The following is a 27,378-nucleotide window of genomic DNA, read 5'->3' as shown; positions in this document are numbered from 1 at the left end:
CTTTATAATACGGTTTCAAGGTTGCGAAAACAGCGGCTCGGATGTTGGGAGAACTATATCGAATTGCATACTAAAATGTTGGCACCTGTTTTTAATTTATTTAAAATTATAATAATAAAGAGTACTTTACAACGGGTGAATTCATTCATAAATTCACCAATTACTTACACACACATATGTGTGTATATATATATATATATATACTCCTTTGCATGTTTTCAGAGATAAAACGGGACTGCGTTTCTTATCAGAATTATGTATCTTAGCGTATCGTATATATTGACTGTTAGAGCACACTTACAGAAAACAATTGAAAGGCCGTGTTGCTAAATCACAAAAGAAAATTAAAATAAAGGTTTCGCTGGAAACATCATTTGAACTGTAAACAAAATAACTTACAAACAATTGCATTACAAAAACACGAAGTCGATTCATTAAGTAAATTGCCTTTGTGACATTTATTAAGTTTCGAGTTAGCGAGTACGCTTTTTTAAGATTATTTTCACAACTAACAAGCCGCCGAAGTTATTGAGATTTTTCTTTGTACACGTTTTATGAAAAAAAATCACACAAAAATAAGTTACAACGGCCATTACCACTTAAGCAAAATTATCTGCCTATTTTTCCTTCTGTTTCATAAAAAAAATTGGTACCACGCAATAATTATTTTCGTAATTATAATAAACTAACGGACTCGACAGACGTTGTCCTGTCTTAACTATGAATATTAATTTCAAATTGGTATAATAACTAAAAAATATTTCAGAAACAAAGTGTTTATTATTTCAAAGGTTTATGATAAACAACGTTCTTTATTTGGTTTTCTGGCGCGTATTTAAATAGCTTTGTTGGTATTCCGACACGGGAACAAGCGACATATAACGATGTGCCATGGCCATGTGAAAAACATGGATTTTCAAGATTAAAGCCACAAACAATCAGCGTAATTATTATAAATGTATTTTATTAATATAATAACTCCGATCGAAGCATTTATTTTAAACGATATTCATTTTTCTTACATCCTGACGATATTTGCAGCACGCATTCTGTCAATGTTATGTCAAAAGCCATAAGGTTACAAGAAAAAGTTTAAATCGAAAAGCGCTATACACTGAAAAAGAAATTGCAATAGCAACAAAAGTATTCTAAATTATCCGCGCAATTTTCTAATTTTTTTTTCTTTCATAAGAACCTTCTCCTGATAATAACAAACACAACAAAAAAGAATTAGCGAAATCAGTCCAGCCCTTTACGCGTGACCAAGGGAAATAGGGATTAATTTATATATATATATAAGATATTGATAATAAATAGTTTATTGCAACGTAAGTGGTACATACAGATTGATTAAATAAAAACCGCACAATCAGCCATATTAAAATAAGATATTTATAATTGTTGTCAAAACTTATGATCTAACTAACCCCATTAAAAGGCACCTTTAAAAATCTAATCACCAATCCCTTGATCACACAACCTTGATCTATAACTCCTGGGATAGTGATTAAATAGTTTGATAGCCATGGCGTAATTTTTTTTAATACATCGTAATACTAGAAGATACTTATACTTTTAAATATGATATTACTGCATTGATTATATAACATAATTCCGTAAATGTATAGACGAGTGTAAATTTAAATGAAAAACTCGCGTTTGAGACTATTTTTACAAGAGTGTATGTGGATTATAGCATTGCTTTATTGCCAAATTAGACATTCTTACCTTATATTATATGTCACAATTAGATATCTTTATACACAATAAAGAATGGATTTAAGACGCTGAACCTATGTACGATCTATTTAGAAATTATTTACAAAAATATTCCAACCACGACTCCCCTATAAATAATTACGGGATCACTTGAAACTGCCATTTTCGATTGTTTGAGCGTTATTTGTGAAATTTCCGAGTTCCGTTCGCGAGTGAAACAAAAAGAATCAGATTTCCGAGTGAAACCCTTCAGTTTCCTGTGAAGTGGCGTCATAATTATCCTGTAATGATCTCCATCGGCCCTGCCCCCGTATTAATTCTACGCATTGACTGTTCAGATATTGAATGTGCGTAATTATGGTTACATATAACCGGGTTACGTTTGCCATGCAAATTCTAATTTCAAAAAGCACTTGTCACGGACCCTGGAATTCTAAATTCAAAACCTTATTTTTAATACTAACATCAACAGACAAGAAAAGTTTTATACAAAATTATTTTCAATTACTTATAACGATGTAAGGTAAAATGAAATAATTGTATTATATGTATTCATAAAAGCCTTTTGTTAAACTTTATCTAATTTAACTTTATTTGACCAATTTCTGTAAGGTTGCATATAGTAGATAACTTTTCGAAAAAAATTGACATAAAGAAGTTTTACTTCTTACGTGTGTACACTAGATAGTACACGTTTTTTGATTTCACTATAATATATTTGTCATTATTTATATATTGCTATAATGAGATGTGACAGGCTTTCCACTATTAAAATACATAATTGTATTCAAAAACGGCCTCAAACTTTACACTTTATGAATATAAGTTTAAAATTTTGTAACTAATACAGGCGTATAACTAACCATTATAATAGCAAAAGCCATCCTTTAGCTTCGCCTCTCAACCATCACAATAACTTACAATGGGCAGATTTCTCGAAGGATATCCTGACTTTTCTCAAGAATATTCAGCCTCAGTGTCAAGTCTTCACGATCTCAGGAAGTGCGCTTTCGAGTCGATTGTTTCACGAGATTTTAATAACGGTGCAGCAAAGAGTGGAGGGCCCATTGTACGTCAAGATCTCGGCTATTCGCACTGAATAATTCCAATTGGATACCATCAAACCTTCAGGCGACAATATCTTGTGAGGAGAATATAAAAATTTTAATGACTCCGCTCAAGACAATGCCGTTCGAAATTGTAGCTCATTATAGAAACGTTTGCTAAGCGATTTTATTTCGCTATAATTAAATTATATTTATGTTACGATTATTTTTTAAAAACAAACATAGAAAGGTTTATTACTGATACGCCTTTGTAAAACTTCATTACAATTTTTTTTTTCAAAACTCTATTGTGTTATGACTACATTTCTTAATATCTTAACAGAATCTGGCTTCAGACCATTCGGAAGCATATTGTCTAACGAAACCGATAAACACTTGACCTTACAATAATTTCCCTAATAGGATCTTTATATCCCTTTAAAAACTAGGAAACACTTAATCCCTTAGAAATAGGTAGTTCAATCAATACAAACAAGAAATATTATTTTTATACATATATTGCGTTAATAATTTTTATTTTATTGTAAATTTAATAAATAACTTTATATATTTTAGAACTTAGCGTCGTGATTCATTTACTTAAGATTAGGTTTCAATTTTTATTTATTTATTATTGCATGCAGGAATATAATACAGTTGACATATTTAAATGAAAAGGAGGGCTACTGGCAGCCTTATCGCTTTCTAGCGATCTCTTCTAGGCAACCACTGTGAGAAAAAAATATTGCACGCGCGAGAGCAAAAATACATAAGACGTATAGACAAGACGAATGGAACAAAAGAACAAGGAATTAAAACTTGTAAAAAGTAAACAGGACAATATTAAAAAAAACAATTATTTTTTTTACAATCTGATTTTATAATTGTATAAGTCCAAAACCATTTTTTTAAAATTTGTTTTGCACACGCGTTGCCTGAAAGGGATCGCTTATTAGCTATACGGCCGTTGCCTCCTTAGCTTATATTACTTACATGTATATGTACCAAATATGTAATACAACAAAGTGTTAATAATTAAATATAATAAAAAAAACAAAATCAATTCTCTCCACATTCGCTGCCCATTAAACGCTTAGTCCCCTCAAAGGCCAACTAATTACGAAACTTCCTAAGACATACCAGTACCCTTTAAGACGTTCACCTATTGTCTGGATCTAGTAGTTTATAGCCAATAAATAACGTCATTACCTGTTAAGGGACAGCGCGGATCCTTCGGAACAATACGATGTGTGCTATTAAATTTATAAACTGAGTCACATATTGGTGGCACTATATTAGAAGGGTCGAGGGGATATTTAAATCGTACTGTTCGTTATTATAAACTTTGGCGCCTCTGACAGCGTTGCACCAGAATCGAATATTGGTAATTGATAATTTTTCCTATAAACTGAAATTATTTAACAAAGTATCAAAATTATAAGATTGAAAGTATATATCGAGGGCTTATAACAAATAACAATAGTCTGAAAAAGAATTTTCATTTCAGATCGCTGTATCATAAGTTACGGTGTAGGTGTATATACAAAAACTATTCATAAAAGAAAAAGCTAGAGGATAGGACAGACATCGAAGCTGAAACAATGATCGCAACGCTTCTCTCAGCAGCCTACGGGGCAATTATCAACATCTCGGACACAACAGCGCAGACTACTCCACTCACAATGGTTGCCACTCAAGGTGCTGTAACGAATGCACTAGTATCAAGCGGTCCCTTTCGAAAACTGGAACGGGATTGTTTGCGACACCCCTACCAGTTAATGATGTATGGGTGGGGGTTCATTAAATGATGTTTGTTCACGCCCCCTTTTTTTCAAAGAAATATATTCTGAATGTTGCTGATTAGTCGGAGTTGAATCTAATTACCTCGAGATGAAAAAAAATTTGAATGTCTCTCTCTAATGAGGTAAGATTGTGCTAATTTAGGATTAAAAGATGTTTCTGAAATATCATTACCTGCTCTAAGCTCTCATAAATGTTTTACTGGGCGCCATCTTATAAAGTATACTTATCGAGACAGACTGTCATATAGCAGGGGTTATACACAATTAATTGGCCCCTCATGAAAGGTCACATACATCTTTGTGTTACTCAAAAAATACAAGGGCGACAACAAAGGTGTAGCCGGCGTCAAGCGCGATCCATCACTCTCCAATTGTTTGGCCCAACCTGCCCTGATCATTATTTAAAATATAGATGAGTGTTTTCTTTCCGATAATCGAGACCGCGATTGAGGGTTGAACACAATAGCGCCTTTAAAGCGTCGCCAGTAGCTTGGGGCCCGAAGGACCAGCGCTTTATTTGTATTAGTAAATTGAAGGCGCGCTGTCCATTCTAAGGAGGTCCCTGGCATGTCGTTCACCGGTTAAAATTTAAAAACAGGTGGGGGGAATGCGAGATCAATTAAGGTGGTCTGTGCGAGCATTCTATCGGCGCGCAATGAAAAGAGTTGTGATTTTCTTTGATATGCGGAGACGCGGTTTGCCGAGTGAGAAATCAAAGGACGCCATCGTGATGCATGACGGGTTTTATTAAGATTTAATGCCGCCAACGACACTCTGAGGCGGGAAAAGAACGAGTCTCAAGTATTCGATGTACATTTTACATGACGCCATTTTGAATTCGTTCGGGTGCAGGCGTAAAATTCGCAAAACATATTCTCTATACATATAATTAATTAAAAGCTCCAATGTATAGCACGTAATAGTTGTACTTGAGTTCACGGTTTTGTGTGGATTTAAAGTGCAGAAAAATATGCGATATTACGCCTTTTGATTACTAGCTTCGATTACATTAATTATGATTACATTTATACAAGCCAAGAGAGTTTGATAGCTTTTATAGATTCAATCAGGTCCAATTTACTATAAACACTAGTCGGCTTAACATGCCAAGTTAATGAATGCCTTACACTAGCCGAGATCTAGGAGGCGGGAGCCGCCCACCATCTTAGATGCTCCATACTGGCGAATCATTATTTTACCTTTCACAAGAAATGTCTTTTAAGATTCCTTTCGTTGTGAAACACACACGTCTTAATTGTATGAATGAGAAATGCTACTTTTAAATCGAGTACTCATTATCTGTGGCTATTTATGTATAAATATAAATGTTTACATATTTTTAGTAGATAATGTTCTAGACCGGGAAATTGAAATGGGTTTTTTATTTGCAATGAAAATTATGGTCCTTAAACACCGTGTATTTAAAAATTGTATCCCGATGTATTTAGATACTTTTAAGTATAATATTTAAAACAATACACATCTAATCAAGAGCTAAGGAAAACGTTACAATTATTGACCCCTAGGGAACATAACTTATGATGTCGATGAGCAAGTTAATAATTACCTTGCTCAAGACGCGATCCCACGGGACCCCTTCATCTTGCGAGCTGTTAACACTGCTACTCATTGATTATTTATCTATTTAATTCCGCGGCTAATCCCGTTTTAGTTTCAAAAGCTGAATACTAATATCCTCATGATGCACCTGTCCTGGTGTTTCCAATCATAAAGTGAAAATTCACAGGCCTTGAAGTTTTTACTATCTACTATAATAATATTATACTAAAACATTATCTGGGGTACTGGAGCTTATCTCTTGTAGGTAAGTTTTAGCATATTAGCTTAGCTTATTACTAGTATATAGTTTCCATTGGATATATTACCGTATCATTAAAATGAAATTGTCATTTATTAAAAGTTATTTTTTAATATCTTATAAAATGTTTAACCTATTATTATTTTAGTTCACACAATTCTCCATTCGCTATTCTAAAGTCAGCCTATTTGTATTCACTTTAAAATTGATTAAATGTAATATATATATGTTGTTGAAATAGGTGTAAATTAGATTTCCCTTAAAAGATCTTCAATCGATCACCACAAAACCGTTAATATCCATTATTTTGCATTATTATGTTCCGAAGTTTGACATTTATATTTATAAACATTTGTTTACACAAATGACACACGATTGACATACTAGGATGACAAAGATATGAACACAAGTCGATGTCGTATTAAATGAGTTATTTAAACTACGGAAAGAATATATTTTGAAGTCAAGTTATTATCACAGAGGAGAAAACCTGCAAAAATCGTAGAAAAGATATTCTATATATATTTGCATAGCCCCAATTTGCTGAACACATGTGTTCATCTTAAACAACATCTTGTACACCTGTCCTATGATGATACAGAAAATATTCTTATCGTCAAGTACAGTTAATATGTCAAAAGGAATAGACTGGCTGTCAATAACACAGGGAATCCTAGTGCACTTTATTTCACTTTAATATCCTTTAATTGTCTATCTAAAGTTAGTAATTATTTTTTAGAAAAGGTATAAAGGAGGCTCTTTTATCTCTGCCTTTTAATAAATTTTAAGAAATGTATTAGAGCAAAGTCGTGTAAAAAGGCTTACTACAAAGTTAACGATTATCTAGTTAATAAAAGGGCCTGGGCCTAGTGCTAGACAGGCTACTTCTAATTAATTTGTAATATTTGTTTTAAAATAACTGTTGTTTGATGATTTGCTATTTTAAAAGAGTACCGAGAGTTTTTTACGCCGGCTTTTTCTCTCGGCCTACATCCTCTGTCTTCTTTGCCAATGAGTAGGGATATCTACTTATTTAAATTTAATGACGTGGGATAAGTAATACTTGTATCTTATGTTCCATAATATTTTTTTTTGTGTATAATAAAGTTTTACTTTCTTTCCTCCTTCAACCTTTTCTGCAAATAGGGTTTGCAAGTCGTCCTTCTGTGCCAGGTAATATCTTCTAATAATCAGCTATAACCCGAATAGGTGTTGGCCTAAGATTACACCTGTTTCATCGTTTTTATTATAAACAAGATTCGTTCCTAAGAACAGATACCTTGACTAGCGAACTGGTAGTAAATGTAAATTTACAATTAATTTAACTCTGACGTTCATAAGAATACTTGTTTACCTATATGACTAGTAACTTTGAGTTTGAATTCTAAAGGTTCACTTTATATCTTCAGATCAACGTTCTTTTACGATACACATATAGACACCATCATAGTTTCAGAACATAAAGGTAATTGTGTTAGCGGAATTACAAACTCAAACTAAAGCAAATCAGTGTAGATTTTAACTCGCATTATTGGCAAGTATTGAAGGCATTATTAATTAAGCGAAGCCTCACCTGGTTAAGACAAAGAGCGGACTTTGCCCGGGGCGGAGAAATCCTTAAGGGTTCTAATCCGGGTTGTACTATCGATACAAGAAACCTCACTGGGAATTTGCATATATCGGCAAATTGTAATTACAATGTGAATAATTAAAATCATCTTAGAGGGGTTTTTAATACGGGGCACTTCCCCGTTATTAAGATACTATCACAAATCGACGGTTGAAGATTTTAAATAAAGTTCTATTTTCAAAATTTTATATTAGGACGATATGATTGTGATTGTGTTAATAAGAATTGTATACAAAACTCAAGCAATTTAAAGTAGTTAGGTGTAGGGTAGAATATACAAATCGACGGCTAAAGATTTTAATTAAGTTCTATTTTAAAAATGTTATATTACGACGATATGATTATTATTGTTAATAAGTCGTGTATAAAAAACTCAAGCAATTAAATATAGTTAGGTGAGGGGTAGTAGAAGAAAATTTTAATTAAGTTCTTTTAAACGTCGGAAAAAAATTAAAACTTAGAATTATGTAAATAATTATAAGTTTTTAATAATAATACATAGCTTTAATCCGTTCAAAAAGTGTTTTTCTTAATAAGTTCTATTTTCAAAATTTTATTTTACGGCGATATGATTATGATTGTGTCCATTATACAAATTCATCTCTTATACGAATAAATTGTGTTACCGCTGTAATAAAAAAAAACAGTACTACAATTCAAACAGAAGCAGGCTAATTAAGTTATAAAACAGTTGATTTAGAAAACTTTAACCGATCTCAACATACAGTGCCTGCCATTGCCATACATGCGTAGATTTTCGACTGAAGTGTTTTTAAAGAATTTTCAATTTACAACTACTTTTCTTTATGGAAAACCGGGCAAACCGGCAGGAGGCTCACCCGTTAAGTGATATTGTCGCCAATGGATACTCTCAATGCCAGAGGGTTTGCGACTGCGTTGCCGGCCTTTTAAGAATTGATACATTATTTTCTTGAAGGAGTCTAAGTCGAATTGGTTCGGAAATACTTACAAACTTTAGCACAGCGATAGCACACGTGTGTAGTTTACATTATTATTATAATGTAGAACACACTAGCCAGACAGCTTAATAAGCTGATTATCCAACCTGCTTTTAAAAGAGTTCAAAGAGGGTGCACTAATTACACTTTGCGGAAGCCTATTCCAGTGAGCTACTACTTAGCTTGGGAGAAATCTTTTACAGAATTTGTATTATAGTTAAAATAAACATACAATATCATAAACACAGGTCACCTCTCACACCTCTTAAGGTTGTTGAGGCAACTTGCCTTATATTGTGCTGGAGGACATCCAGCGGAAACGCCCACACATCCAGCACGTTTAGGGCTAAGAAAACGCGACTTAAACTAACAACAGAATGTCAGTACATTTTGGGCATACCGAAGTCATAATTCGATAAGTTTCTGACCGTTCAACAGCGTATGATGAAAGTTCATCCATAAAGAAAATAGTGTTTTTTTTAATTTTTAAATAACTTTATTTCTCAATACAAAAAACGTGTTTCTTTTACATGAGAAACTTAATAGATACGAACGAGATACACGTCGCCAACAGCCGTCCCAATTTTAGTAGGTTCATTCTGATATGTATTAAATTCCATTTGAAATGGTTAAACGCGCTAATATTACGAATTTTTTAATCGTAATAATTTATAAATTAGATTGTATATCTATAATTATGAACCTTAATTGATACTTACGAGAGCAGTGTTGGCCTAGTGGCTTCAGCGTGCGACTCTCATCCCTGAGGTCGTAGGTTCGATCCCCGGTTGTGCACAAATGGATTTTCTTTCTATGTACGCATTTAACATTAGCTCGAACGTTGAAGAAAAAACATCGTGAGGAAACTGGCTTGCCTTAGACCCAAAAAGTCGACGGCGTGCGTCAGGCACAGAAGACTGATCACCTGCTTGCCTATTATATTAACAAATGATCATGAAACAGATAAAGAAATCTGAGACCTAAAAAGGTTGTAACGCCATTGATTTATTTTTTAATTGCTACTTACAACTGTAGATAATAGCAAAGGTCAAAAAGGTTCGGCATCGTCGCGTGTTTGTAAGCAATTCGTGTTGTGTTTAGACGTGTTAGATCGATGTTCCTAATGTACGGGAATCGAAGTAGGGTTTAATTTTCCCGGCGTCCATTTGTTCCGATTGCGGTGTTATTTATAGTGGCGTGGCGAATTGGTTGCAGGAGCCACTTTGTGTTTACGCTAACTTGGAGACGTCTTGGATTTATATATGTATTAAAATGTTTTAAATGGTTTACGGTTTGATACGCACTAGCAGCACTATGTGCTATATTACTATCGGTATCTCTCATTCGAATACCTCGTAAATATAACAGAATAGTGATCAATTAAAAAAAATCATTATTCGGTGCCAGCCGGTTAGGTATCTGATGCGTAACCAGCTGTTTAAGTAGTTTTTTTTTAATTGTAAGTGTTATTACATTTTTATTCCTTGATTTTTTTGGAATATCTACATATGTTTACTATAATTGTCATAATTTAATTACATAATTTAACAAAAGACAGCTTGTAATGTAGATAAAAGTTTTTATGATGTGGTGAACTTATTAATCATGATTCATTAACCCTAAGATTACCTTTAAAAAATTTTTTATAATAGGGGGCAAATGAGCATACGGGACGCCCAAAAAGGGCAGTCATCGCAGCCCATAGACACCCTGGTGTCGTTTAGTGGATGCGTTGCCGGCCTTTGAGAGAGGAATATACTCTAAGTTTGAATAGATGGAGGTCGTATCTCTCAGGGAGTGTATTTCACAGTTCGCTAGTTCGCAAAAGAAACTGCCTTGTGAAACGGACTGCGGAAGACTTCCACCAAGGTGATGTTGATGAAATTTGGAATACAATTTAAATTTATATAACTAATATATTAATTATGTTATAATTAATAATATATATTATTTTAGTTTAGATTCTTTATAGTTGATAATTGAAATGTTACGTGTAATTTTATGTTTGTTAATTATGCACTTCTTGTACTTTACCCTTACTAGATGATTCTTTTCTAATTTTAACATATTACGGTTTCCTGGAAGAAATCGAAACCGTCGTGGCTAAGGACGCCCGTTGCCTAATAACTTATGTAAGCAGTATAAATAAATATATCCAACTATCGCAATAAACTTGTAGATTTTTATAGAAAGCGTACATATCCTTTACGTTTTTAATAACAAGGGTTTTTTGCATCTAGGCACCGCACATACACAAATAATAAGATAATCATACTTCAACTACCCAGTAGTTTAAACAGCACAAACAGGGGTATTACTACGTACAAAATTCTTCCACTTATATGAGTTATTGTGTTATTCTTTTATTAGCTTAGAAATATTTTCTTTTCCTCTAATATGGCGGGACGGCGGTCGTCTTAAATAGATAACCAATGCCTAAAACTATCCCCACACCCACCCAACCCAATGTGGGTTGCTATGCGAGATATAAAAACATATACTATGTTACTTCATCTACATACCACAAAGCTATGCATAACAATGTACTTCCAACAGTTGAAAGCCTCGCTCGAATAACTCGAATGCCAAAGTCCGTTCCTGTATCCCCGAAGTCCGAGACCGCAATAAAACGATCCCAGGTCGCTGAGGGAAGCGTCTTACCGTTCTTTGTAAGATACTTGTTTCCGCTTTAATGACTAACCTTCGAATATACACAGATCGTTCTGATAATGGAAGGGGTACTGGAAGATGGTGATTACGACATTTTGGGTATAAGGCAAGCCGGTTTCCTCAGATGTTTTCCTTCACCGTTCGAGTGATTGTTAAATGCGCACATATAAAGAAAGTCCATTGGTGCAAAGCCTAAATCTACGACCTCAGGGATGAGAGCCGCACGCTAAAGCCACTAGGCCAACGCTGCTCTCGAAAATAAGAATGCAATTAACAAAATTAATCGAGGTCATCGGAATGACGTATCTAACGATTAGTCGATAACGAGTAACGATGCTGTGATAAGTCGCAACTGATCAGATAGCACTATTTCGTCTTTTATTTTCTTTATTTACAAAAAAACACACTCCTGTACGAAACGGTGACCCTAATTTGACAAGAATGTACAGCTAATAAAAGCTTCATAGACGATACAAAAAACAAACAAGAAATTAATTACGAAAAACTTAGAAAAAATAGAAAATTAACTACCATAGGAGATACTTGAATTTTTGTCAGTTCACTCAACTGACAATAAAAAGCTCCGTTAATCTATGTTATGTATGTACCCTTGTCCATTCTCACTCCCATGGTCATCTCCAGATGTCAACTAACTTACTGTCAACTAACCAGGGTTGCGTATAAAACTTCGTAAGTTAAATCTTATTAAAATAATTGGGAATTTTGCTAGCAATATATGTGCATAATGCAATAACTATTAGATGAACTTTCATGCATGAATTTAAGTAAGTCGATTGTTTTTATTAGTATGGCATTGTTCCTTCTTAAAAATTTATTATTGAAGTGAAACTTCTTTATCGGCATTGTAAAAAAAAAAACTGTCGCATTTTTCGGTTACGCGACACATTATTCCGTTACGCGTCACATTTTTCCGTTGCGCGCCTTCTTTTTCTCGTGCTACCACGGTTGATTCGAAGTGAGTCAAAGCCATTAATAACAAAAATATATAATAATGATAACAATGATAGTAATAATTATTTTACAATTAATGAAATTCTGTAATAATCTTAGTAGTAATAAGGTAAAATGAAATAATTGTATTATTTGTATTCATGTCTGTCTATTATCTTATTTAACTTTATTTAACCAATTTCTGTAAAGTTGCATATAGTAGATCATTTTTCAAAAAATAAGGTCATAAAGTTTCACTTCTTACGTGTGTACACTAGTATACGCACACATTTTTTTTATTATTCGCGTAATTTCTCTATGATTTTCGTTATAAAACTTCAGTCTAAATTTTAATTCATATAAATAACGACTCAAGCTAGAGGCATACGGCCAATTAAATAACATTACCTTTAAATCATAATAAACCCGTAGTCTTGAGATTGCCGAAGGGCAACGTTACGTATACGTTGAGATCGTATCTGATAATTGTGACAATATTTGGTTTGGGCTTTTACAGGTAGGTAAATTGTCAAGTAATTTAAATGTAAAGTCTAAGGCTAAGGTATTAAGAGTAACGCCCTTAACTTTATTTGCGATAAAGGTTGCTTTTAATATTTTAGTGGTATCTGTAAATTATAGGAGAAACATCGCGTTCAGGTTTCGATAATGATGAAACTGTTGCGTTATTTCATTTATGACGTCGTCTTTGAATTGTTAAACTTTAAAATAAACGAAATTAGTTCATAATGCAGACAAAAACGTAATCAAAACTAATACAAATTTTGCAAAAAAAAAAGACTATTCTATTTAAAACGCATTATTTTTGTTGCTATAATGTAGAAAAACTTAAAAAAAAGTATACTAGAAGACCATTTTTACGTCAATTTTATTAATAATTTCTATTAAAGCTTGTGTCTATGCTTAGCGAAACAATATCAGTGTTTTGTTAAGTCAGTTTAAATTCAAATAATAACTAAGAAATGGCGCATCTTGTAATCTATATCTCCGTTCAAGTATCGCACTGGTCACTATAAATCGCCCTATGAGAAGTAGTGATTTAATCGGAAACCTCAGGGTCCCTCAGGAAACCCATTAAATCGTATGGTCAGAGGATAATTAATTCGGCGGTAAAGTCCAAGTGAGATTAATGGCGGTTTTAGAAATCGAGCTCTTTCTTATGTCTGCAAGTTCATTGTTTTGTTTTCTATTGATTTTAAACAATTTAAAGGGTGACACAACCCCAATTAGGTACATTTGTTTAATTATCATTTATCATTATATAGACTATCCAAACAATGGACCAGGCAAGCATAGCACTAGCCGGGGATCTGAATCAGTGGAAAGAGTTATAGGGGACGACAAGTCAAAGGACTGTAGAATGTAGATCAAGTGAATATGTTTTCAAGTTTTGTCATATTAAAGAAAAACAACAAAAAATTTAAGTAATGACAAGATACAGATGCCTAGGTACAGTAAACCTCTAGCCTTGTCTGTTAAATATGATAATATTAAGAATACATGTATGCACTTAATACAGTTGAGTTATGTAATTAATTAACAAAAATATCATAGGTATAAAATGTTGATATCTATCAATTTAAATTTTTACATGTCTAAGTGGTTAGAATAAATTGTAATTCCACATTCTATCTCCCTTTGATTTGTGTTAAAATAACAAAAAAATTCATTCAACATAATATTATGATTTTATTTGAATGGACAATTAGAATTAGAAAAGATAATACCATTTGATTAAAATAAGGTTAAGGTTAAATTAGTATTTATATTTATTTATCACTACACCGTCAAAGCAAGCTAGAAGGTACACACAAAGACAAAAGATGTATGTAACATTTTCTTGTTTTTATAAAACATAATATAGAAAAAAATATATTTTTTCCAGATTATTGCAATATCATGGAGTTGGCTGGAATATTTTTTTATTTCCAGGCTCAGGTCATGATTAGTGGCAGATTCAAAAATAGTTTGTTAAAAACTATTTCTTTTACTTTTTAAATTTAGTTCAATGTTTTATACACTTCTTATGGCATAATCTATAACATAAAAGTAATACTTTGTAATAGTTAAAAATGTTTAAACAATTCTTTTTAGTGTTTTAATTCTGAACTTCTATTGACAGATTCATTTGAGTACTTCTAGAATTAATATAAATATATCAAACTTTTTACGAATTTAGATTAACAAACCCAATTTTTTTATATAATACAGATTAAATGATGGAATATAAATTTCTAATAAGGTAGGAAGATATGTTAATCTTATTAGTTGTATAACCTGTTCTCATGTTCAGGAAAAACATATGCAATAAGTGTGATCCAATTTTATTTATTAGAAACATAGCAGCTTCTATGTAGAAAGTACCATGATTCAGTTTATTGATGCACACAGTACACTTTGTTAGTAAAGGCAAAAAATTCTAATTTCATAGCAATCGTATGATATATCTGGAATATGAAGAGACTCTATTCTAGAGAGATTAAATCGATGTGTTTGTTTTTTACACCCACAATTGCAACATTCATCATGTTTGATCATACTTTATTTTTATACAGCAGTAAACTGCTGTCCATCATAAGTAAATTTGTAGGGTTCTTAGGACTAGTTATAATGTAGCATAGGTTATATATACAAAAGTTCCTTTATTGAAATTCTTATCCAAAAAAAAAAACATTTACATTTTCAGCTTAAGGAAGCGGGAAAATCATTTCAATATTTTTTATCAAGGTCAAGTGTTTTCACTTGCTTTAACTTATTATTTTTATGAATAGAGAAGTAATTTTCTGTGCTTTCTTACAGAATTCAACCCAGAATCTTGAATAGGCACAGTTACTAACCAATGGTTTTGGCTTTTGTTGGAGACAATTTTGATGACTATGTAGAGTGGAAAATGTGTAATCCTACCTGACATTTAATTTGAAATGAGATGAACTTCGATAGCCATTTCGAAATGCATTAAGAAATAACCAATATTATTCTTGTGTACCACAAGACAACATAACCTCAAATAATAACGCAAACACCGACAAACTTATGTAGTAAAAGATAAATAAAAGCAAGATTACATACCTGATATTGCTTTTCATCGCCATGTTCTTCTAAGTACTTCAAATTCACACAAAACAAACAGTTTTCAATGGGATTCCACACATATAAAACATCGTCCTGTAATTCTATCAAATTGCGCAATTTTGCACCAGAATATTCACTGAAAGTATCTTTTAAATCTTTAAATAGTTTGTGATGAGCTAATTTAGTTTCATATAAGCGGGTATCCATGTTTCATGCAATAACTTATTTTTGTTTACGAATTGTAACAGAAACAATTTCTCACGAACTTGAAGATGACAACTTAAATTTGACAGCCTCATTCAAATAACGCGCCAAGAATGTTCCGGTCAACGCAAAGCTAAAATTAAATTAATGTTTGCTTTAATGAACATTAAACATAAGAACTAACCGAGATCTAAACATTCTAAACAAATAACTATATTAATAATTAAAGTAATAACTATGTGGTATATTAAAATATTAATTTTTAACTTGCAATCTTTCCGACGTTGCAGACCGGTGCTGAACGACTTTTGGAACTTAATTCTAAATGACCTGCCTCGTATAGAAAACAAAAAAAAATCTCAAAAATTTTAGCATAAGAAATGAGTTATAGTGATTTAAATAAATTTATTGAATTTTATAACTTGCAATAATAGTGTCTTGTTATAGTGGAAATTTTTGTAAACTGTGTCTAATAAATATTCCTTCGTTTCGATTTTAGAAATTTTTTGGGGCTTACATACGGATCATAAACTATCTTTAAGCCTCTAACTTAAAGGAAGTTTTGTCAAGTTAAGGAAAATTAGCACTTTGATATTAGACCTCGGTACTCGGTAGTTATCATGACGTACGTTCAACGCTTACGGTGTGGATCGTACGTCATGCGTCTCAAGTAACTGATTGTTCCTTTACAAGCTCTGTTGTTTCGCTCAAAATCTAAATGGTATCACGTAATTTCATCTCAACGCCTGCTTTCTTATAAATAAACCAAGTTATAGGCCGCGATAAATTTCGCGTTGGCAAGATTTGTGCGAACGCCTGGTGTTGTAATTTAAATTCTTGGTTTTAAATGGTAATACCGCGCTCACATTCTAATTTTTACAACAACTATAAACAGTTTGAATCACGGATATTTGTATATCTTACGTTATTTAAAAATAATAAAACCTTGTGTGGGATATTTAGCTTAACTGGAATTGCATGACTTTGCTGGTTGCGGTTATACCATATTACTAACATTATTATTTAAAAGGTACAGGAAAATGTTGGGTTTCTTACATTGACGTCTTAGTAAGATGTAACGAAATTGGTATTAGGAGGAAAAATATATTATAACCGATGGTAATTCATCAATACAATATACGCAACAGCGGATAGGTTCGTAGCCAAGTAAGTCACCATTTTAGATTAGAATGTGCGGGCTGTAATTATTTTAATATTATCAAAGTCCGCGCTACTCTAATTTACAATTACTTATTTATCAATCGAAAGCAAACAAGTACGGAACTTTTTTAAATAAAGCTCTCAAAATAATAATAGGAACAATTACGGTCTCCTTAACAAATATCTTTGACCTTGTCGAGATATACTGTCCCTTGTCAATCAGACAGAGGAACAACCACGCAGTCCTGGAATGCGTGGCTGTGGCTTCCTAAAGAACAAAAATCTACGGAGCAGTGAGGTCGCTTCGTGAAGCCTATAAGTGCCCAGGAAACTTCTGAGCTTCTGGATGGAGCCAGGCTTAATTATCCAGAACTTTACGCACACCAGACCATGGATAGCCCCTATTCGTTGTCGTTAATTTCTCCAAGAATCCCTCCACTGTGTGCGACAAGATACTCACCACTGTTCCATGAGCCTCGTACGAACACGAATTACATGCATAATTCGCCAATGTTTCGGGTTTTGCTAACTATGACACTAATTATGAGGATGTTGTTATTTTCCATCTCACCAAAGATGACGTGAGGAAATATTTGAAAAGGCAGGAAGACTTTGACTTTGTTTAGCAGGTAAATTTAGTTTTTTCCTTTTGTTCAATGTTAAATTTCAGTTTTGTTTTTGTCTATTTATGTAGTTACATATGTATTCTATTTTGGCTTTGTATATTGTCTAAGTGTTTTGTTTTATAATATGTTTGTGAGTTGTAAGATTACTAATAAATAGATAAGAATGCGATCAAGCTGTGCTTAATACAAGCCGTCTACTTTTTGGCTTTAAGACAAGCCGGTTTTCTCACGATGTTTTCCTTCACCGTTCGAGCCAATAATAAATACAGGAAATAGAAAGGTTCAGTTCCAGCCGGGATTTCAGATTCCTTAGGAATGAGCAACACGCTGAAGTCACTAGGCCCACACTGCTCACTAATATAATCTTTGATCTTACAGTCCCAACAAAGATAAAATTATTAACTACCCTACTAATTTATAATACAGCGCATGTATCAAACCGTAGATCAAAGGTATAGGGAAGAATTCTTAAGGGATTTCTATTGTGCAGAGGTAGAAACTGAAATAACTCAGGATGAACTGAGATCGATGTCAAAACATCGTAGACTGAATAAAATATAAGGCGCGAGTACTCGCGATATAATGCTATTGATAAATTTACCAACGTCTCACATGATATTACGGGGTGGCAACATCGCCACCCTGTACCCATTATTATGCTGGGCAGGTCGCGGGCGGCAGGGTTGCCACTAGAAAGCTTCTGGTATACGATTGACCTTGAGTTAAAGTAATAATATAACTTAATAAAAGCCTTTAGAAGTAGAATATAAAATTAAAATTAAAATGTATTTTATTCGAGTACTACACTACGCTAAGTCCATGTTATTATGTTTGATACTAGTACTCGATCTCTGACGGCCCATTCCCACTTTAATTCTTTTATGAAATATCCATGCCTTTTTTCTCTAAAGTAAAGCGCGTAAAAATTAAAACCGCTACGAAGGCGCTGCTACTTGCGTGTTACTTCCACACGTCTATGTCCATATTCTCGCTATATACCACACTATACACACAACTATTAATCTGTGGTGGCTGATACAAGAATATACGTATATGTTATTTACAAATATTTAAATAATTTACTTAATTCATAACATACAAATAAATAAATCCTGTATTTGCAAAGAATGTGATACATTTAGATCAATTAAATCCAACAATCCGCACAATCAGCCATAAAAACTAGGCATGCGAATGTAATTAATTATATTAGTGTTATATAATAAAAACATTCACATCATGTTAATAAAATATCCATAATTTTTATCAAACATATGGTCAACATTCTCGCCCACACTATAAAAGCACCTTGCCTTTAAAAAATGGTTGTATTTATAATAATCTTAAAGTACATAGTAATAATAATAATTAAAAACGGATAAATAAAAATATATGTTTTTGGTAAATTAAAACAGGTGTTACCAGGATAGAGTACAAAAGTTCGTTGTATTAGTAGAGGTTTTTTTTTACAAAGGGTAACATTCTTTGATAGTAAGTATAAGATGTCAATTTTACTCTAAGAGCCAGCCCTAAAGCAGGCAACCCGGCGGGACGGCTCCGATGAGTCGTCATTAATAACGACAGCGGAAATGTATCAAAAGGTGACGTGTGTCCCTCCGTCTGTCTCCAGCCTTATTTATGATGCCAACAAACAATATTTATTTCGTTTCATACGTCTATACATCACAACATTAGCGGTACGTGAATTGTTTTAGAACTTGAAGAAATTTTTTGCTAAGGGTTCGTGTTTCGTAATAAATAGGAATATTCTTAGTTTCAATTTTTAATTATTATTATTACACTGCTAGTGTTGGCTTTAGCGACTCACATTAAGGTCGGTAGGTTCGATCCCAGGCTGTGCACCAATGGACTTTCTTTGTGCGGCGCATTTATCATTCGCTCGAACTATAAAGGAAAACATCGTAAGGAAACCGGCTTGCCTTCGACCCAAACAGTCAACGAGATGTGTCAGGCACAGGAGGCTGATCACCTACTTGCCTATTAGATTGACAAATGATCAAGAATCACATATTGAAGTCTGAGGCTCAGACCTAAAAACGTTGCAACACCATTGATCTATTTATTATGTAGTTTAAGATATTTTTTTTATGTAATAGGAGGCACACGGTACGGAGGCTCACCTGATGTTAAGTGATACCGCCGACCGATACGTTGCCGGCCTTTCAACAATCGGTACGCTCTTTTCTTGAAGGACCCTAAGAATATTGTAAATACTGTATATTTGTGTAAAAAATAAATAGTCAAAACTAGATTATCGTATATACAAGACAACTAAGTACAATTATTTTTAATTTAAAAAGCTTAGTTATAAGTGAAATAATTATTGCATTGAAATAAATAATTTATTTTCATTCCATTGAAAAAGCTAATCCGAAAGTTGAAGATATTTGGTTAATTTACAATAGTTAATCCTTCTTTCGATATAATTTTTTTTTCATTGGTAGTAATAAGTAGTTGAACACTATAAGCATGAATAATTTTAATTGATACAGCACTCATGAGTTTTTATAATCATCATGATTTTTGAGTCAAGACATACATTATTGAAAGATAATATGAAAACACTCAACATTAATCAGTGGAATGTGTAATAAAATCATTAAGCTAAACTAATAATATTGATAACGACTTCGTCAGTAAGTTACTGACGATGTCGTTACCACAGGTAGTAAAAGTATAGTATGTTAGTACACGTACCTTGTAACATATGGATCTCTTAGGCGCTCACTCAAGCGCAGCATACAAAAAGCTGTGTCAAAGATCGATGGAACAATGTATGATAGTGAAGAAAAGAATAGACAAAATAATAAATACATCGAAGAAAAAATAAAGTATCAGATGTCTCAAGGAAAATAAATGATCATAAATAGAAATGGGCGGGGCACATGGAAAGAGGAAGAGAAAAGTGGAGCAACAGAGTATTAAACTGGTGGCCAAGAGGAAGACAATTTAGAAGATGGATAGACGAGATTAATGAAACAACGGGTTGTACATGGCAGAGAGTGGTACAGTGCAGAAAGAAATAGCTGATATTGGAGGAAGCCAAAAATAGACACACAGATATCTAGGAATGAATCAGATGGAAGAAATTTAAATGGAAAAACTCAATGGCGCTACATCCTTTTCAGATCGGGGCCTCAGATTTCTATATCATTTGTTAATCTTATAGGCAAGTAGGTGATCAGCCTTCTGTGCCTGATGCACGCCTTTGACCTTTTGTGTCTAAGGCAAGCTGGTTTCCTCATGATTTTTTCTTCACCGTTCCAGCGCATATTGAAAGAAAGTTCACAGCCGGGGATCGAACCTACTAGCGCTAAGTCGCACGCTGAAGCCACTAGGCCAACACTGCTCATTTAAAAAGAATGTATCTGAAATAAAAGGGTTTTATATATAATAATATTAATCATATAAATTATATGCATGGATCATTACCGCATTTCCTTATATCATTAACATAGCTAGCATTTATGCTTTTTTATTGATAATATTTACTTACATATATTGCAATTCCAAGTTATTAATTTGAATTATTGTATCCGCCTAATATTAAACTCAAAATAATAATATTCATACAGGTAACCAAGTACACTTATGAACGTCAACAGAAGAGGTGTGAAATTGATTCTAAATTTACATTTACCACCAGTTCGCAAGTCAAGGGCGTAGAGCTGGCCCCATAGTTATCATGTAGGTATAGGTACATATAACAGGTAGAAATTGCTTTACATTTATCGAAAAGGATTAAAAAGAAATTGTATGATATGATAAAAAGATTATATAGACAAAATTATGCCCAATCACTTTATTAGTACTTAGTGATTATACATTTTATTTATACACATAAAGTGCAACACAAAGCAATCTTACAGATAAAGATAAATTTATTCCAAAGGTTCAAGATCATCAAATTCTTCATATTCCGTCTACAAAACCCAGACTTCAGTCACCTCTCATTCGAATTCTTTGCGAATATATGAAGATAAAAACTACTTATCCAAAGCTTGATACATCAAAAAAAATGCGATTGTTACGAACCTATCTGATACCTAATCCACTATTTTGCTAGCAATTTTTAGATTAACAAAAGATTTTTATTATTATTACTTTTTAACTTTTTGTCACATTTATGTTTACAACAACTGTCATATATTTAGAGAATATAGCTTGTAACGTATAATATTATATATTATTTGGTAAACTTTATGAATAAATAATTGTAATAGACATCCTAATTAATCTCATAATAAAACTAACTGATGAAATATGTATACACAATTTACACAATATCGTCATACGTCATATGTCACTGGCCCTCTGAGGCGTCTACCCCAATTACCGTTTGGATTGTTCCACTGTATCCTATCTATTACTTTCCTGGACTAGGGAATTTGGCTTACAAAAAATTACGTGTTTTTGTTAGGGTATGTCAAGACAATCAACATGATTAATACATCTAATAGATACGTGATGTTGTTTTATCGTGTATTTGTGAATTTCGTCTGAATTTGGACGTATTTATCTGTTCTTAAAATAAGAAAGAAATGCACTGGCGATTTTACAAATTCTTAAGACAATTGTCATGTCCGAGATTATTTTTATCATCGAACAATTTCGTTCAAATTCAACGTAAAATAATGTTATTGGGATCGATTTTAGATTATACACAAACCAACTAGTAGTAGGACTGACATGTATGGATTGATATGGTCAAGAGGGAAATCAGAGTGAGTTGATGGTACAGAGGTCTATTACTCGTGGGTGAGTAGCCTACTACCTGTTTTACTTTAGAACACAGAAGTTTGCTACAAGTGAGTGGGGAAAGTCATCCGCAAACTTTGTTACAGACGTCTAACTGTAAAACATCAAAAAACCGTCACGCAGGTATAAAAAAAAATCTCCTTCCCAAATTTGCCGCCTTGGCTTCAGCATACTCATCCTGCTGGTCCGCAGAGAAGAATTGCTTCAAGCAGCGAGCGTCAGGTAGCGCGAATCTTTTTCGGAGTGTCCATAAGGGACGATATTACTTACTACCCATTTTAAAATGAAACGCATACTAACTGAACCTAATCCTATATGTAATACCAATATTTATAATTAATATTGCATATATACCACATCGTAAGCGAAGCCAAAACATAAATCCAATAGCACAGGAACCGAGCACTTACTCCGTGCATTAGTCTTAAACGTAAATTAACTTGAATTTACTATTGTACCTAAAACAAAACCAATATACCGCCTATAAATTCACAAGTACGTCCGAAACACTTGAAGTGTGTCTTAGCCGCGCGCGCGGTACATACGTTAGCCAAGAAAGGGTTAAGCAACCTACCTATTCTACCTGCGGATGGGGTATGGGGAGGATTTACACCCCTCATTTGTTTGCGATGACCCCCAAGCACTATCTTGTGAGCTCGCTGTATCTTGGTATCACCTTGTCGTGGTTATCATTGGCTTACATGTCGCTGTACTTTAACCTAATTTAAATTTACTAGGAAAAAGATCTCGGCAAAGGTTATTTGCTAAATCAACAAGATTTGAAGTGGATATTAACTCGACACGGAGTCTGTTGATCTTATACAAAATTAGGTATGAATATTACGATAGCCTAAGTTACTTACCCCCAATGCTGTTAGGGTCAGATAATAGGTACATATTTTTGCGTCTGTCTCAGAGATTATCTCGATTTATCTGTACTTAGAAGCATAGAAGTCGTTGATAAACTATTTATAATTTTCAAGTTATACTTCTTTTAGCGCGTTTGGGATGAATTATGAGAGTAAATGTTAACGATGCGCGCGCACACCGTCACAAAAAATCGACACTCTGAACTTAGCATCTCCCCACTTAGGGTTATAGGACATTAAGTCAAAGAGAAATCGCCGCAAAACAAATAAGGCCTACTTTTTGCCTTAAAGAAATTTCAATAAACTGCGCTGCATTTGGGACACGGAACTTCAGAATATTTAAAGCCCTATCTATGGTTTATTATTACTCAGACTTCCCACGAAAGAGGAGCAGAAGCAACTGGTGATACGCAAGATATTGCTTAAAATCCTGGGGCGAGAAAAAGGCTATGGAGAGCCCAGCCCAACATGATACAAGGAATCCGTTGAATGGCTACGTAAAGAATCAATCAATCAAAATCTTTTATTCGTCAAAATTTAGTTGAGTTTAATCGTTAAGTTTTTTGTTTTACACGATGTTTGTACAGGTGCAATCATTAGACCACATGGTCTAATGATTAATTAAAAACAAAGATTTGTCTTCTATCCTATAAAGCGACATGTTAACCAAATCTAAACAGCAACGCGTTAAACATAACGGCATTGCATGGCCGTTTTAATATTAAGCCCGTTCATGATATTTACGTACAATATTACAGTGTTCCGTTACAGGTGCACGTTGACGCATTTTGCTAAGATTGGGAGGCAAAGTAACTCGATAACCTTAAAGATTTGCATTTTAAAATCTTTTGGAAGATTTTGAAATTTTTAATATATTTACCGATACCGACGCGCTGGTGGCTCTTTAATGTTATTAAAATGTATGTTTATGACATATGCCGTTCCGGCAAAAATAGTTTTGTAAGATTATTACGTTAAGCTTAGTAAGCAAGGTGATCCGTCTTCTGTGCCTGACACCAGGCCAAGGCCAAGTGCACAGCCGGGGTTAGAACCTACGATGTTATGTATGAGCCAACCGACTAACTGTTTACTCATATTAATTAGAGATAATAGTTTACGACCTATTCTGAGACCTAACGATATAACCCTAACATATATACTTTTGGAATGCTACTTTTGCCGCGGAGCAGGCGGAAAGTGATAAGCGACTGGAGTTTTCCTCGCTTAACGAATAAGTATCGCAATACAGCGAGGAAATTCTGCCACCGTCAAAGGTACACGGAAACAGGGACCAAACTTTTTAAATTTATTTTAATTTTCTTTTTCTTCATTATTAATTATTTTTATTATGACTATGTAGAAAAAATACTGTATATTTGACTTAACCTTTGGGTAATTAAGCGGTGCTTATAATATTGAAAATAAATTGCCTTCGTAAGCTTAAATATAGGTTCCATAAATAGTGTATTATTTATGTGTATTAATTATTTAGGGTCGTTCAAGAAAATAACTGATAATTCTTAAAAGGCCGGCAACTCACTAATTAGTTCATAATTTATCGGGATTATTAATAATCTGTGTTAGCATATTTATACATAGTATAAAATGTTACGAACCTTAAGATAAAAATATTAAGATTTTTAAAAAGTAATACAAAATTTATTTTAAATTTAGTTACGACCAAGATTTATAACAAAAAATGACAATTTTAATATGTACAAAACAAACAGCAAAATACCGTACAATTTGTTAATATTAACGAACTCTCTTAGATACACGTTTTCCTACTAGCTCCAGTAAATAAGATCGTAATTTCAAACCATAAAGTAGGTGCTTCATAACGCCGGTGACTCAGTTTAATTTGTTGTTAAGAAAATTGAAAGTCTTCCTATGGTTTGTTCTTATATTTATTTTAAAACTACACACTTATTTATAACAATGTTTAACATTTAGGTAACCATTATCGCATGTATAGTTGCTACCTGTGATTCCCTTGGCTTTATCACTTGCTAGGAACATGACTAAATCAGCAATCTCTTGTAGTTCACTCCATCTACCTAGAAGAGATCTAAATCCGACATCATCAGCTGTTAATTTTGGATCAAAGCCAGCGTTAGCCAGTAAACCAGTTCCTAATACAGCTCCAGGACTAACAACATTCACTCTTACGCCGTGCTTTCCAAGTTCAACAGCAGCACCACGAGAGAACATATCAATTGCAGCCTTTGATGTTGAGTAGGAGGCCATGAATTCCGCAAACACCTGCTGTCCACCTACGCTTGAAATACTAACGACATTGCCCTTAGTTTTAATCAAATGTGGAGTAGCACAGTTTATCAAATTTACAGGAGCCCTCACATTGATGTTCATAACCTCGTCGTAGAGTTTCATAATGTTTTGTTTCTCCAGCAGACCTGTTCGCAATATACCAGCGCTATTAACTAGCACATCCAGTCGTCCGAATTTATCAATGGTCTTGGTGATTACGTTTTTCCCTTCATCGTCGTTTGTGATGTCTGCAGGAACAATGAGTTGTTCGGAGCCGAAGCCTTCACAATCTTTAGCGACTTTTTTTAATCTTTCTTGATTTCGTGCTACTAAAACAACCTTGGCGCCCTGTTTGGCAAAAGCTGTGACTAAATAGGCACCAATGCCTGAACTCGCGCCGGTGACGGCTACTACTTTAGACGTGAAACTCATTTTATTCTCGAAACTATGGCTTGCAACGAACGACTGACCGATATGAAGAATTTATTTCCTTATATACGCTAAGAAATAGTTATCTCTATGTAAACAATACAACCATATCGTATTGATTGGTACTGGGTGTTCCGACAACTTCGATAACCTTTTTTACCCGCATCAAAATTTTAAATTTATATAACATGTTCAGAATATTGGCATTTTCATTAAAGATAAATTATATGATGGAAATATTTTTAATAATTTTGTAGAATTAATTTTATATAATAGACCTATATTTCTTGTAATTAAAAATTTATATTGTCTAGAGTATGAGACTGCAAATATGTGTAATCGTTTTACGTGGTTAAAATATCTATTTAAAAGTTTGTTGATAAATTAATAAAGTATCGATGGTAATGTTTTAATATTTTAAAAACGTTATCCATCTCTAAATCAGTGCAATAAATATAATCTTCAGCGTATAATAATTAATAATTTAAAATTAATATAAATAATATCTACTCCTGATAAAAATCCCATTGTCATCATGAATTGGTGGGAATTTTGTTATGTATCAAAGTTTTATGATATTATGTAAACAAAATTTAAACAATTTTATATGTTTTAAGTATCAAATTTTAGTACGTTATTATAATTGGCTTTTTCATTAAAGATTCATTATTTTATAGAAATAATTTTATTATTAAACTTTCATAATTAGTTAATTTTAATGGACCTCTTAATTTATTTTTACGAATAATAATACCAGATGATTAAAATTTTACTATAAAGAATTGACTGAAAATATGTGTAATAATATTACGTGGTTAAAGAAAAAAATATTTTTAAATTCAAGCCAATTCTACTTTAGTATTATATTTCAAATATTATTATTAATATTATTTTATTAATTTATGCCTAATGGGAGAAGCAACTTTAAATGTTAAGATCGGTGTGACGCTTGACACTCGAATCAAATTTGACGTTTTAATACTGACCTTAAAGCCGGTTTATTAAAAAGTTTCTAACTCATACAAATTGCCACTTGTTTCCTAAAGCGTTTTTAAAAGGAAAATCTCAAGCTTTAACAAAGAGTTATCTCTTAGTTATAGATATTATATCTGACAAAAATATTCATAATGAATTCTTAACACATTGACAGTACAGGGATTTGCAGAACTGCTTTTCACGTCCATTTAGAATATATGTTATTATCAACTCTCTATTTACTACTAGAAGTTAGAGTTTTTAATGTGAAATTGAATGGGAATAATGTTTCACTACATATTAAAATAAAACACAAATAAATATATAGCGATCTAAAATTAATATAAATTAATTATTATTATTGCATGGTGATTGTTTACT

The 27,378-nt window shown here is 33.0% G+C and overlaps 1 protein-coding gene across 1 annotated transcript in view; it reads right to left on the bottom strand.

Moving 5' to 3' along the window:
- The window catches only part of LOC123710065 (nuclear pore complex protein Nup88), a 110,045-nt gene extending 94,093 nt beyond the window's left edge, over nucleotides 1-15,952 (bottom strand). The window contains exon 1 of the mRNA XM_045661752.1: nucleotides 15,684-15,952. Coding sequence (XP_045517708.1) covers nucleotides 15,684-15,893 — 210 coding nt within the window. The 5' untranslated portion in view covers nucleotides 15,894-15,952. The remainder of the gene's footprint in view (nucleotides 1-15,683) is intronic.
- Nucleotides 15,953-27,378: the final 11,426 nt, after the last annotated feature.

This window comes from Pieris brassicae, chromosome 5 (assembly GCF_905147105.1).
Source record: "Pieris brassicae chromosome 5, ilPieBrab1.1, whole genome shotgun sequence".
In the NCBI taxonomy this organism is placed as follows: domain Eukaryota; kingdom Metazoa; phylum Arthropoda; class Insecta; order Lepidoptera; family Pieridae; genus Pieris; species Pieris brassicae.
This window is presented reverse-complemented; position numbering and strand designations above follow the sequence as displayed.